Raw genomic sequence first — 13,396 nt, 5'->3', positions numbered from 1 at the left:
TGCCCTCACGCCTTGCACGCCCATGCCCAGGAGCGGGACCTGTCCCCGGAGGAGCTGGACGGTGAGTACGGGGCTGCACTGGGTGCCCAGGGGTGTCCACGGGGCTGGCCAGTGGGCATAGCAGGCACCTTGGGACRCAGAGCCGGGGGGGACACATCCCGTGGGGAGGTGTCCTCGGTGGTGCCCAGGTGCTCACGGCTGATGGTGGCCCATGTGCACGTGGGCGCGTGCGCGGCAGAGCTGCTGAATGCCTTCAAGGAGTTTGACACGGACCAGGATGGCTTCATCAGCTACAAGGACCTGGGCGCCTGCATGCGCACCCTGGGGTACATGCCAACGGAGATGGAGCTCATCGAGATCTCACAGCACGTCAAGATGAGGAGTGAGCGGAGGGCCGGCTGCCGTGGGGCTGGGACACGGGGATGGGGGTAGGGGGCATGGTGGGGCTGGGACGTGGGGACACGGCTTGTGGGAGTGGCACCATAGGGGATTGGGGCATGGGGACGCAGGGACCAAGCCGCAGGTGGGCCATGGGGACGGGGCTGAAGGGTGGGCGACGCAGGGCCAGAGGGCCCCCGGGGCAGTGCTAAGCCCACGCTTCTCCCGTGGCGCAGTGGGTGGCCGCGTGGACTTCGAGGACTTTGTGCAGATGATGAGCCCGAAGCTGCGGGAGGAGACAGCCCACATGGTGGGCGTGCGGGAGCTCAAAATCGCCTTCCGCGAGGTACAGCCGCCGTGGGCAGGCCACGGCCATGGGGAGGCCACAGGGGGACCGCAGACTTGGCGGGACCCTGGCCATAGCAAGACCATGGGAGGACCACGGCCGTGGGAGTAGACCACGGTCAGGGAGGTCTGCAGCTGCAAGAAGACCATAGGGGAACCACAGCTGCAGAGCAGACCATGGCCACAGGGGGAGCACATCCAGAGGGGTGACCACAGGCATAGAGGGGACAAGAACCACAGGAAGACCATGGGGGACCACAACCACGGGGGAACCGTGATCATGACGGTGACCATGGCCACAGCGGTACCATGTCCAGGGGGGTGACCACAGGCATGGAGGGGACAAGAACCATGGGAAGACCATGGAGGACCACGACCATGGGGGGGATCATAACCATGAGGGTCACCACGGCCACAGGGAGAGGATGGCGGGGGCCAGGCAAGGGGGCAGAGGGGCCGTGTGTGGGGAGGCTGTGGGGAGGGGCCTGGGCCCCCCCAACGTGCTGGTGCTGGCAGTTCGACGTGAACGGGGATGGGGAGATCAGCGGTGCGGAGATGCGGGAGGCCATCGCAGCGCTGCTGGGGGAGCAGCTCAAGGCACAGGAGGTGGATGAGATTCTGCAGGACGTGGACCTCAACGGGGATGGCCGCGTGGACTTTGACGGTGAGAGGGCACCTTGCGGCCCCAGGGTTCCCCGGCCCGATGGCTCCGGGGGGCGGGGGGGGGGTCACCAAGTGTGACAAGGGATGGGACCGGGGTGGCTGGGGAGTGTGGGGGTGACTCAGCCCTGCATCCACCTCTCTCCTCCCCTCTCGTCCCACAGAGTTCGTCATGATGCTGTCTTCCCGATAACGAAGCTGTGGGGGAGAAGGGGACCCCGGGCTGAGCCACACCCCCCCCCACAGTCCTTGTCAACAGATCTGGGCACGTCCCCATCCCCCCAGATATTCCCTGTCTGGTGAGCGTTGATCATCCTAGCCTCTCTGGCCAGCATTAGGGTTCAGAGTGAACAGCTGGAGCTGAGCCTGTATCCGGGAGCTGGAGGCAGGGCAGACACGAGACCTCCCCTCCACCCCAATACCCCCTCAGAGGTAGCAGCAGGGGCCGGGGTGGGCAAGGTGAAACCCAATAAAGCTCTTTGTTCAGACGTGGAGGAAACTGCCTGCTGGTTGTGTGGAGGGGTGGGGGGTTGTGTAGGTCAGTGCCTGCAGGGGGGAAAAGGGAGTTTCCATGGCCACTCCAGACAGCCCTGTGTCCTTGGAAGGGTGCAGGCAGGATGCAAGCAGGTTGCAGGCAGGGTGCGGGCAGGTGCAGGCAGGGTTCATGCAAGTTGCAGGCAGGGTGCAGGTAAGTTACTGGCAGGACACAGGCAGGATGCAGGCAGAGTGCAGGCAGGATGCAAGCAGGTTGCAGGCAGGGTTCATGCAGGTTGTAGGCAGGGTTCATGCAGGTTGAAGGCAGGGTGCAAGTAAGTTATGGGCAGGTTGCAGGCAGGGTGCAGGTAAGTTACTGGCAGGGCGCAGGCAAGGTGCAGGCAGGGTGCAGGCAGGGTGCAGGTAAGTTACTGGCAGGTTGCAGGCAGGGTGCAGGCAGGTTGCAAGCAGGATGCAAGCAGGTTGCAGGCAGGGTGCAGGCAGGGTTCGTGCAGGTTGCAGGCAGGGTGCAGGTAAGTTACTGGCACGGCTCAGGCAGGATGCAGGTAGGATGCAGGCAGGGTACAGGTAAGTTACTGGCAGGGCGCAGGCAGGATGCAAGCAGGTTGCAGGCAGGGTGCAGGTAAGTTATGGACAGGGCACAGGCAGGATGCAGGCAGGATGCAGGCAGGTTGCAGGCAGGGTGTGGGCAGGTTGCAGGCAGAGTTCATGCAGGTTGCAGGCAGGGTACAGGTAAGTTACTGGCAGGGCTCAGGCAGGATGCAGGCAGGGTGCAGGCAGGGTGCAAGCAGGTTGAAGGCAGGGTGCAGGCAGGTTGTAGGCAGGGTGCAGGCAGGCTGTGGGCAGGCTGTAGTGCTCACCTGTAGACAGTGGCTGAGGTGCAGGCCCAGGGGCTGGCAGAGTGGGCTGTGCCCCAGGTCAGCTGTGATGCTGCATGTGCCCAGGAAGCCGCTCGCAGGCAAGGGCTGAGCCCCTGGGGCTGAGGGGCCAGGCAACCTCCTGGGTGTGACACAGCTTGTGAGTCTTGCCAGGCTGCTCCATGCTCCTGCGCCCACATGCTTTGGGCAGCCCCAAGGGACAGGGCAGGTCCCTGGAAGGGACATGGCACATCCTCGGGAGCGCTGGGGTGGGCAGCTGGGGGGGGGGGAGTCTGGTGCATCCCTAAGGGGGCAAGGCAAAAGTGGGATGTGCCAGGACACGTCCTCTGGCAGAGTCCTAGAACATGTCACCAGGAGCAGGACAAGGACCCAGAGCATTCCAGGATGGGTGCCCACCGGTGGTGACAGTGTGTCGGGGGTGTCACTGGGGGGGCGATGGGGACAGGACCGCCAGTGCCCATGGGGCAGCCTCGGGGTGGGGGTTCCCAGGGGGCTCAGAGGCCCTGTTGCCCCACCGGTTCCATGGTGTAGGGGTCATCACGTCTGCTTTACACGCAGAAGGGCCTGGGTTCGAGCCCCAGTGGAGCCAGCATTCTCCTTTTCCCCCTCCGTGGGGTCCTGCCAGTCTGCGCTCGGGGGGGGGAACAGAGGAGCTAGGGCACCCCTGGGTGCCAAAGGGCAAAGGCAGTGAGTGGCCATGGGGCAGGGACACCTCTTGGGGGGGGGGGGAACAGGAGACCTTTTCTTGAGGGGGGGATGGGGACAGTCCCTGAGGCAGGCGTCCCTGGGGGCTCCAATTTGGACCTGCCTGGGGAGGGACGGGGCCAGCTGCCCCACAGCCCCCCACATGCATCCCTGGGGCAAAAAGGGAGCCCCGGGGGGGCGTAAAAGGCCTGAGGCAGGGTGGCTCCACTGGGGCTCGAACCCAGGCCCTTCTGCGTGTAAAGCAGACGTGATGACCCCTACACCATGGAGCCAGCCCGGTGTGCACCCCCTGGCCTGGGACGTCACCCCGGGGGAGGGGACATGGGGGATGTCACCTGCCCCAGTCTCCACTGCTGCATTCCTGTCCTGGCGATGGTGGGTGCCCCTGCGCTCTGTGACACCAGGGCCACCCTCGGGTGCTGAACCCCCAGAGCAGGACAGGGTATCCCGGGGGGGGGGGTCCCGGCTGGGAAGAGGGGCCACAGGGGGCCGCGGGTGGCTCTGTGGCGCAATGGAGAGCGCGTTGGACTTCTAGCAGCAGCAGGCGGCATTCAAAGGTTGTGGGTTCGAGTCCCACCAGAGTCGCTGCTTTTGCTGGGGAAAGGATGGGGCACTGGGGTCGGCCCAAAGGGATGTGGGGTCGGCCCCAGATTGCCATGCAAAGGAGATGCCAGCTTGGCCCCAGGGGACATGGGGTCAACYCSAAGGGATGCAGGGTCAGCCCCAGCCCACCATGGGAAGGAGATGCCAGTTTGGCCCCAGGGCACTCTGGTCAACCCCAAGGGATGCAGGGTCAGCCCCAGCCCACCATGGGAAGGAGATGCCAGWTTGGCCCCAGGGCACTCTGGTCAACCCCAAGGGATGCAGGGTCAGCCCCAGCCCACCATGGGAAGGAGATGCCAGWTTGGCCCCAGGGCACTCTGGTCAACCCCAAGGGATGCAGGGTCAGCCCCAGCCCACCATGGGAAGGAGATGCCAGWTTGGCCCCAGGGCACTCTGGTCAACCCCAAGGGATGCAGGGTCAGCCCCAGCCCACCATGGGAAGGAGATGCCAGTTTGGCCCCAGGGCACTCTGGTCAACCCCAAGGGATGCAGGGTCAGCCCCAGCCCACCATGGGAAGGAGATGCCAGATTGGCCCCAGGGCACTCTGGTCAACCCCAAGGGATGCAGGGTCAGCCCCAGCCCATCACATGAAGGAGATGCCAGGTGGGACATGGGGTCAGCCCCAGCCCACCATGGAAGGAGATGCCGGGTCGGCCCCGGGGGGACGTGTGATCAGTCCCAAGGGATGCCCCAGGCTGCTGCGGGATGGAGGCAGGGGGTTGGACCCAGGAGATGTGAACTTGGCCCCAGGCTCCCCGCAGTGGAAGGAGAGCCCCTGGGGGGTGACATGGCCCAAGGGCACCCAGGGCAGCACCAGAATGGCCGAGTGGTGAAGGCGTTGGACTTAAGATCCAATGGACATGTGTCCGCGTGGGTTCGAACCCCACTTCTGGTAGCCAGCAGCTCTGTTTTCCTGCCTGGCCCCATGTGCTGCAGTGGCCAGGGCCCCCAGTCCTGTCCTGGGACCCCCAACCTCACTGGGGACCCCATGGTGCACCAGGCTCTTGCGGTGCACCAGGGACCCAACCACCCCTTGGCAGTGGCACCCTGGTGACTGGAGCTGGGTGCTTGTGTCCCCACCCAAAAGGGCCTCCTGGGGAGCGGTGGTGATGGCCCGGCACCCATAGGTGCTGGCACCTGGCTCTGGGGTGCAATGGAGAGCACATTGGACTTCTAGCCAAGCACAAGGCAATCAATGGTTTGAGTCCCACCAGGATCATGCCCCCTTTTGGTGAGTCCCCCGTGGTGAGCACCCTCCTTAGGCAACCTGTCCTTAACGGGGTCCTGAGCCCCCCCCCCACAGCACAGGGTGCCTGTGTGATGCCTGGGAAGGTTGTGGGACATAGAGTGCCTGCAACGAGGGCTGGGGAGCTTGGTCTGCCCATGGTGACACTAGGGCACCCTGTGGGACATGGGTCCCCCCACCAGATAGTGCAGGATCCTGCATGTGGCTTCATCCTTTGTGYCCTGGAGACCCCAGGGGATGGGGACGCTTTGGTCCTCCCCCCATGCAGCCAGCCCCGTCCCCGTGTCCCAGCATGCCATGCCCTTGGGAAGAGGCCCAGCCACCCTCCGCCTCTCTAAAAGTGGTGGCCACAGRCCCAGCTACCAGAAGTGAAGATCGAACCCAGGTGGACACACGTCCATTGGATCTTAAGTCCAACACCTTCACCCCTCGGCCATTCCGGCACACACAGGGTGGCACCATGGCCACCCCCGCTCCGCCAGGGACCCACGTGTCTGGGACTGGCCTGGGTGGGGGTCATCACAGGGGCTGCAGGGGCAGCGGGACCCGTGCTCAACTTCAGGCACCCCACGAGTCCCGCTGGGGATGGGCGCCGGGAGGAGGCCACCCTTCTCCAGAGCCCTTGGGCATGGTGACACCTGCCCTGAGTGATRGTTCCTGGGGAGCACAGCAAGGAGACAAGAAGAAGAGGAGGAAGAGGAGGAGGAGGAAGGCCTGGGGGACCTTGTGATTCCCACCCATCCCCCACAGCACAGAAGCTGCCCGGATAGCTCAGTCGGTAGAGCATCAGACTTTTAATCTGAGGGTCCAGGGTTCAAGTCCCTGTTCGGGCGCGCAGTGTTCCCTTTTGTACCTTCCCCTTCGGGTGCTTTTGTCCAGCTGCACTGTGGCCCCAGGTCAGAGCCATGCTGGGGGTCCCCAGCTCCCCCCGAGGTGGCCCCAACCCTGCAGAACCACCTGGGCAGAGGGACCCATTGCAGTGCTGCGGGGGACACCRGGCCAGCAGGCAGGGCCGGGCCCCCTCCCTGCCTCCGTTCCTCCCACGCTCAGGGGCCAGGCCAGGACCCCCCCCAGGAGCCACGTTGGGGTCAGCGCGATCGTGGCAGCGTGGGGACGAACCCTTGACTCGGGCGGGTGGCCCCGGGAAGAGCCCAAGCCGCCAGCTCTGCCCACCCCACGGCTCCCCCCAGGGCGATGGGGCAGCGGCTGGGCCCTAGCCCCCACCCCTCAGAGCACACGCAGCCAGGTTGGGGCATTCACAGGTTTTAATTTAGTTGTTCTTGTGTGGAAGGAAAGAAAGAAAGAAAGAAAGAAAAAAAAAAGAAAAAAGGCATCATACGCCCCTGCTTTCCTGTCATTTTAGGGATGCAGTGAGACCCTGCCCACAGAGCTGCCCCCTGGGAGGGCAGCTCTGCTCCCACCTCGTGTTTGGGGGTGCAGGGATCCCCTGCTTGCAGAAATGCCCCCCCAGGGGGACAGCTCTGCTCCCACCTCGTGTTTGGGGGTGGGGGGATCCCCTGCTCACCAGCAATCCCCTCCCTCCCCCCGGCCGAGCATCTCCACCCCGCTGTAGTGTTTTGGGACGCAGGGACCCTTACTCGCCTGCTCCACGGAGATCCCCCACCCTGAGGGGCAAGGAGGGGATTGGGGGGGGGGCTGGCAAGGGGAGAGGGACGTGGGTCACCGTGCCCCGCTGCCTCTGCCAGGGGAGGATAGCGGGCACAGAGCAGCCTAGCACAGCCTGCTGATGCCCGGGGCTGCCCCCTTCCCCTCAATAACCCCCGAGGAAGGCACCTCGAGGGGGGAGCCCAAGCCTGGGAGGGGCGGCACGGCCAGGCTGCACTCCGGGAAGGGTAGGGACCAGGGCACCGCAGACCCTGGAGCAGGGGCAGGCCGGGTGCCCGCTCCCCTCCAGCACTGCAGGGGAAGAAGGGGRCCAGGGGCCCCTGCCGCTCTCTACATACATTATCATATAAACCTATAGAACAGGCTGCAGGGCAGGGCCCAGGTGTCCGGGCCCCCTGGCAGGGCACGCGGTGCCCAGGCGCCCCGAGCGGAAGAGAGCACCAGGCCATCTGGGGGCAGAGGAAAGGGGGAAGGAAAGGGGGGTGGGCGTGGGGGTGGGGGCAGAGACTAAGGCCAGCCTCAGGCTCTCCCCCGCGGTGCCTGCTGCCCCGGGCAGAGCCAGCACCCTGCCCTCCCTGGGAGTCGCGCTTGCTTCCCCCCGCCCCGGGCTTGCGCGTCCCCCCAGGGAGATGCCCAGGGCGCGRCTGACCCCGCGCTGGGGAAGGGGGGGCCGGGCTGTGCACGAGTGCATCCGGGTGGGATGGAGGGGGGAAAGCCCCCCCAGGGGAGCAGGCGCAGGGCCGGGCTGGCTCCCGCTCCCCACCCCGGCGTCAAGGTCAGTTTGGATCGGCTAAGGCAACCCCGGCAGGCGAGCGCGGCCGGCGCTCGCAGCAACACGTGGGGACGGACAGGCGGTTAAGACAGACGGACAGACAGATGCGCGCTGCAGAAAGCGCCGGGCGACGCTGGCCCAGCGCAGCTGCTCCCCTCGCAGTCAGCTCGCCTTCACCCTGCTGCTCCTCCCACCGCCGGCTCAGAAAATGTCCGGGCACAAGGTCCAGTCCTGCTTCTCCTTGCTCTCCCAGTAGCCGCCCTTGTAGATGTGCGTCAGCTCCTGGGTGATGGGGTCCTTCTTGCGCTCGAACCACAGCGGCTTGTAGGGGTCGTAGGGGGTGCCTGGGGGCAGCGAGGGGGTTAGGGACATGCGGCTGGGCAGGCAGCGGGGCGTGGGGCGGGGGCCCGCCCGCACCCTCCTTACCGTCCTCCGTGGCCCTCGCAGCCTCGGCCTCGCGCCTCTTGCGGGAGATGCGCTGCTTCTCCTCCAGCCGCTGCTTCTCGGCGTTGGCCTCGTCCCAGCGCCCGTTCTCCATGAGGCGCTGGTCGGGGCGCCGGCGGCTGTCCGTGGGCGCCGTGCCGCTCTCCGGCGCGTTGAGTGTCAGCGCCAGCTCCGAGAAGTAATACATGTTCTCCGCGTACTTCCTGCGTCAGAGAGGGAGACCTCAGCCGGCGGCCTCCCCCACCAGCGGGTTTCACGTCCTGGCCCCTCTCCCCCACAGCTGGGCAGTGGGGGAGGCAAAGCCCTGGCCCAGGGTGGCCTCAAAGCCCAGCTCCTGCCTTCGGGACGTCGCCCCGGCCTGTCCCCCCCCCACGGGCGCGTGCTCCCGGCCACCCCACTCACGGGAGGGGGTTCCTTTTCCACAGCAGCACCCGGCTGTCCTCGGCCTCGTGGGCCCTCTGACGTCCCTCGGCGCCGTTGTCCCCCACACCCGGTATCACCTTGTAGCAGTCCATCTTCTCGTCCCAGGTGCCCAGCAGGACAAAATGCACCTTCCCGGTGGGGTCTGTCACCTCCCCGGTGACCTGCCAGGACAGGGGATATGGGGGACTCTGCGCCGGGAGGAACGAACAGCCAGAGAGACCCGAACCTCCTCCTCTCTTCTCCTCTCCCACCCCAGAGCCAAACCAGAACTATTAACCCAGGGAACCCCCTGCCGCAGCACGCTGCAGACCCGCTAAATTTACATGGTTTAAAAGGCAGCTGATGGAGGAAAAGACAGAGCTCTGCCAGAAGGTCATTAGACCCTGAATCGTGACATCCAGGAGCCCCAGAGTTTGCCCTTGATTTACAGCCCCCAGAGGACCTGCAGCCAGGAGCGTCACATCTGGGCTATCTCCATCCTCATCYGGGGCAGAAGAACCTCTTTCACCCCAGGGACCCTCCACACCCCAAGCGCTCCCCTTGGCGCCCCGCAGCAGCGCACTGCTGCCAGGCCAGGCGGTAACATGGCCCCTACCTTCCTCGCCACGTCCCGAGAGAAGTAGCTGTAAGGAACGAACTTGAGGATGCACTTGTCGCCCGTCTTGTGATTGACGATCTCAATTTCTCCCGACTGCAGAAGGGAGGACAAGGTCAGACCCGGCCCATGGCCCCCCTTTCCCCCAGCGGTGGGGGGAAACTGAAGCATGGAGCATTGACGCCTCCGCCTGGGACAGACGGAGATGGGCCCTGGGGACTCCTGGATACCTGTTGCTGGAGCGTTGTCCTACCTGGTCTATCCAGAGCTTGCCCACGATGATGTTGTGCACGGTGGTGGTGACCTTTTTCCACGTGTAATGGTTGCCGGAGGAGTGGAAGACGCAGTGGATGGTACCTGTGGAGAGGAGGGCTGCGCTGGGAACGGTCCCCTCGAGCCTGCCTGGCCCAGTGAGGGGCAAACGCCTCGGAGCAGGATGAGGAGCGGAAGCAGGTCATAGTCGGCCCCCCAACCCCTTCCTTGGGGATCATCCCATCCTGCACCTCCCAATCGCTCCCCTTAGCACAGCGCTCTTGGCTACCCGGGGCCAATGAGACCAAGGCCGACCACAGTGCTTGTGCCCGTGGCCACCTGGGCAGGTATGGGCCCTCCTCTGCTCCGGGGGACAGCCTGGAACCATGAGGGGATGAGGCGGGAGAAGGAACTGATGGGCACGGCCAAACCCAGGTCTTCCCAGTGCTGGGTTTTGCACGAGTCTGTCGGCCACAGTTCCTTAAGCTGGGCCAAACCGGCACCTCAGGAGTCTTCGCACAGCCCTGGGACCGCAGAGACTCGGTTGCACGAGCCACAGTCCTGCCCCTGCCACGCTCCCACTTAAGGCACGGAGACATTCTCCCTCCCTCAAGCGCCTCCCCGTGCRGCGTGCGTGCACGGAGCCACGGCGCTCACCCAGAGGCATGATGGAGAGGTATTTGCCCCGAAACTTGCTGGTGATTTTGATCTCCTGGCGAAGCGTCCAGCCGTGCTTGGAGTCGACGTGGTGGGCGGCCGCTGGCGGGTGGTGACACACCTGGCAGGGAGAGGGGACAGGTCAGCGCTGGCGGCCCRCAGTCAGCCGGCGAGCCCAAAGGAGAGGGGCTGGCGGTACCTGCTCGCAGAGGGAGCGGTAGCCATTCTCCTCCAGGCGGTCGAGCTCGAAGGTCTCGCCCAGGAGAGGGTTGAAGGGCTTGCTGGTGCGGAAGACGGTGGTGGAGTAGGACGAGACGGTGAAGGCGGCCACGTAGCACAGCTGCTCCAGGGAGCTCTCGCACTTGGCTGCCCGGTCAAGCAGCTCGGAGTACTCCAGGTCCTCCGTGAGGCGCTGCAGCATGGACAGGGGCTCGTTGAAGTTCACCTGGGCGAGAGCGAGAGGTGAGGGAGGGCCTGCGGGGTGCGCGGTGCCCGCCAGCCCGTCCCACCGGCAGCACCCCCAGCTCACCGGCATGGGGATCTTGGACAGCTCCTTCCCAATGCAGTTTTTCATGATGCTCCAGAGGTTGAGGCTGTAGTTGGGTTTGTAGGGGATGCGGGTCCTCTTCTCCTTCTTGGTGTCCTCTAGCTGGTGCTTGTACTGGGGAGGGGGGGGTGACACAAGGGCTGCTGCCAAGCTGCTGCGATCGCTCCCCTTCTGCCCCCAGCCCGCTTCACCACAACAAAAGMTACACAGGAATCCACCCAGGAGGCCTCGAGCCCGGCCCTGCCTCGCCGGCTCAGAGGCAGCCAGCGGTCCCCCTGCCAGCCCTGCCGTCCCAGCGCTCGCTCGGTCGCGCCAAGAGCCGGGGCGGCTCACAAAGCCAGCAGAAAAGCCACGGTTTGGGGTTGGGAAGGGTGCAGGGCACGTGGCAGGACTGCTCCTCAGCTCTGCGACCCGCCGCCTGCTCAGCTCAGGCCTCTCCGGAGGGAGACCGCCGCTCGCGGCCGCCTGGGGCGCCTCGCGGTCCGCAGGACCACGCCGCCCCACGGCCTACCTGCTCGTCCAGGCTGATGTCGCTGCTGGTGCCGCTGATGTTGCTGCCAGTGCGTCTGCGGGGAGGAAAGGAGCAGAGTCAGGGCCTGGCGTGCCCCTGCCCTCCTCCCCGGATGGCTCCGGGCAGCGCGAGGCCGGGCCAGGCACGGGAGAGCCGCTGGCCCTGGCTACTCACTTGTGACCCATGCTCTCCGGCATGGTGATGATCTCCGGGGCGTCAAAGAACTCGTTGTCGTCATCCTCATCGCTCATGTCTCCTTTCGCAGGGCAGCATGGATCTGGGCGGGGGGACAGGGACGGGCTCTACGCTTGGGCCCTCCTTGGCCCGGCAGGGGACAGGCAGCGAGTCCAGGGTCCCTGAGAGGGGCACTGGAGGGGTCCCCCGTCACCGCCGGCCAGGCAAGAGGCCAGCAGTCAGCCGTGCACCATCTCTGCCCACCCCAGCGCTAAGAGGCAGCAGACCAGGCTAGGAGGAGCCGGGGTCAGAGCAGACGGGGGAGTTTCTCACATCATAGGGAAACACCGCTGCAGGATGCTGCGGACACTCAGCTACATGGRAGGGGAGACCGGACAAATTCATCGCTCAGGGTTAGCGATATGAAGAAACCAGGCCTGGCTCAGGAAATGGTCTGGGAAACAGCTGGGGACTATCTAGAGAGCACCGCTGTTGGCCTCCCCTATTCCACTGCCCCCTTGGCACCACCCTGGCATCAGCCCCGCAGCTGCTCGCACCCCTCTGACTGGCACCCAGCACCCCGCGCAGGGGCCCCGCGGTACCTTTGGCCGAGCCTCCGGTGCCGGGTGCGTTGGCGGGCAGGACGGTGGCGCCGCGGAAAGCCCTCTCCAGGTGGTTGTGCTGCTTGGCAAGCTGCTCCAGCGTCTCCTCCAGGCGGATGCGCTGGTCCCGTTCGTGCTGCAGCGACTTCTGCCACTTCTTGCTGTGGGTCTGCGCCAGCACCAGAAAATCCCGGCAGGCCTGAAGGGAGCAGACGCCCAACGGGTGCACTGTTCAGCGCCCCATCGCCTCCGGCACGGCCTCCTCGTGCAGCACAGGAGGGGCGTCGGATTTATTCCCCCCGCGGGGCAGGGCGCAGACTCACGTTGATCATGGCGTTGGAGGTGATGCGGAAGAGGGTGGCTCGCTCGTTCACCTGCTTGATCTTCTCGGTGCTCTCGGCCGGCAGCCGGAGGGTCTCCAGCTCGCTGAGGGAACGCTGCAGGGCCGTGCCGTGCTTGGCAATGAGGTCGTTGCAGGTGCTCAGGTCCTCCACCTTGCTGGACAGGGTGCGCAGGGTGCTCTGCAGCTCCGTCTTGTCCGTCTGCGATACGGACTCATCGCCGGAGTCATCTGCCAGCGGGCAGGGTCGTTGGCACGGCGCTGCTCGGCCGCGGAGCCACCGGGCCGGYCCCGCTGCCTGTCCAGCTCCACAGCGCGGCGGGACTGCGCCGCTCCCGTCTCTCCGGCAGAGCAGCGCGGCCTGGAGCTCATCAGCTCCAGCCTCACGCCGAAACCGCCTGCCAACCCCCCCAGCTCCCAGGCGCCCAGGAGCGACCGCGCGAGGAGGCAGGTGCACCCATCAGAGCAGGGCAGGAGGCCTCTCTCCTTCCCGAGGAGGAGGAGGAGGAGGAAGAAGCAGCAGCAGCTGTGGGCAGGGAACAGCAAGGGCCACGCCAGGCTCAGACCGCAGGGCTGCYGGGACGCAGCACGGCACGGCGCTGGAGGGAGAGGCCGCCGCGGGGCGGCACGCTACCACGACCACCATGGCATCCCAGACCGAAGGGCCACRGAGCAAGGTGGGAAAACGCCAGCGAGAGGCAGGTCAGAACAGACGGCTGAACTTCCCGGTGCAGGAGCAGTTACGTTAGCGAGGGAGCGAGCGCCAGGCTGCTGGCGGCTCTCCAGGCCGGAGCCGGGCAGCGGGGAAGCCGGCTGCGAGCTGGCACAGCCGCAGCAGGCAGGACAGCACTGCTGAGCTCGCGCTCAGCCGAGCTCGCGTGCGAGAGCGCAACAAGAAAGCTGGAAACTCGGCAGGGCAGTCCGTGCTGGCCAGGAGTCCTGGCTTCTCGGAGGGCCCATTCGGAGCAAGAGCCGAGAGCGCAGGAATACCCTGGCGGCTCGGCTAACTTGCCCGCTCGGTGCCTCAGTTTCCCCACAGCACAGACCCTGCCAAATCCTGCTTTGGGAGCAACTGCGCGGCAGCCCAGGTCTGAGACATCCCTGGACGGTGTGCAGTGACACTGTCTCTGCACAAGAGCCCC

General features: G+C 65.7%; 2 protein-coding genes and 5 non-coding genes across 7 annotated transcripts in view; 5 read left to right on the top strand and 2 right to left on the bottom strand.

Moving 5' to 3' along the window:
- LOC112962620 (calcium-binding protein 2-like) overlaps positions 1-1,828 on the top strand; it is a 2,522-nt gene extending 694 nt beyond the window's left edge. Inside the window, exons 2-6 of the mRNA XM_026058971.1 lie at positions 31-61; positions 239-382; positions 615-724; positions 1,240-1,387; positions 1,548-1,828. Coding sequence (XP_025914756.1) covers positions 31-61; positions 239-382; positions 615-724; positions 1,240-1,387; positions 1,548-1,576 — 462 coding nt within the window. The 3' untranslated portion in view covers positions 1,577-1,828. The remainder of the gene's footprint in view (positions 1-30; positions 62-238; positions 383-614; positions 725-1,239; positions 1,388-1,547) is intronic.
- A 1,444-nt stretch (positions 1,829-3,272) lies between these two features.
- On the top strand, positions 3,273-3,345 carry TRNAV-UAC. Its single transcript has one exon. It is a non-coding gene; the product is annotated as a tRNA-Val (tRNA).
- A 315-nt stretch (positions 3,346-3,660) lies between these two features.
- TRNAV-UAC lies at positions 3,661-3,733 on the bottom strand. The gene has a single exon. It is a non-coding gene; the product is annotated as a tRNA-Val (tRNA).
- A 225-nt stretch (positions 3,734-3,958) lies between these two features.
- Positions 3,959-4,046, top strand: TRNAR-UCU. Its single transcript is given in 2 exon segments — positions 3,959-3,995; positions 4,011-4,046. It is a non-coding gene; the product is annotated as a tRNA-Arg (tRNA).
- Positions 4,047-4,877: 831 nt separating this feature from the next.
- TRNAL-UAA lies at positions 4,878-4,960 on the top strand. The gene has a single exon. It is a non-coding gene; the product is annotated as a tRNA-Leu (tRNA).
- Positions 4,961-6,071: 1,111 nt separating this feature from the next.
- On the top strand, positions 6,072-6,144 carry TRNAK-UUU. Its single transcript has one exon. It is a non-coding gene; the product is annotated as a tRNA-Lys (tRNA).
- Positions 6,145-6,558: 414 nt separating this feature from the next.
- OSBP (oxysterol binding protein) overlaps positions 6,559-13,396 on the bottom strand; it is a 7,511-nt gene continuing 673 nt past the window's right edge. Inside the window, exons 2-13 of the mRNA XM_026058975.1 lie at positions 12,238-12,485; positions 11,915-12,113; positions 11,313-11,415; positions 11,139-11,193; positions 10,610-10,741; positions 10,280-10,525; positions 10,081-10,201; positions 9,425-9,528; positions 9,172-9,267; positions 8,556-8,737; positions 8,136-8,356; positions 6,559-8,053 (exon numbers count right to left, since the gene is read on the bottom strand). Coding sequence (XP_025914760.1) covers positions 7,911-8,053; positions 8,136-8,356; positions 8,556-8,737; positions 9,172-9,267; positions 9,425-9,528; positions 10,081-10,201; positions 10,280-10,525; positions 10,610-10,741; positions 11,139-11,193; positions 11,313-11,415; positions 11,915-12,113; positions 12,238-12,485 — 1,850 coding nt within the window. The 3' untranslated portion in view covers positions 6,559-7,910. The remainder of the gene's footprint in view (positions 8,054-8,135; positions 8,357-8,555; positions 8,738-9,171; positions 9,268-9,424; positions 9,529-10,080; positions 10,202-10,279; positions 10,526-10,609; positions 10,742-11,138; positions 11,194-11,312; positions 11,416-11,914; positions 12,114-12,237; positions 12,486-13,396) is intronic.

This window comes from Apteryx rowi, unplaced genomic scaffold (genome assembly GCF_003343035.1).
Source record: "Apteryx rowi isolate R43461 unplaced genomic scaffold, aptRow1 scaffold_1502, whole genome shotgun sequence".
NCBI lineage: Eukaryota > Metazoa > Chordata > Aves > Apterygiformes > Apterygidae > Apteryx > Apteryx rowi.
This window is presented reverse-complemented; position numbering and strand designations above follow the sequence as displayed.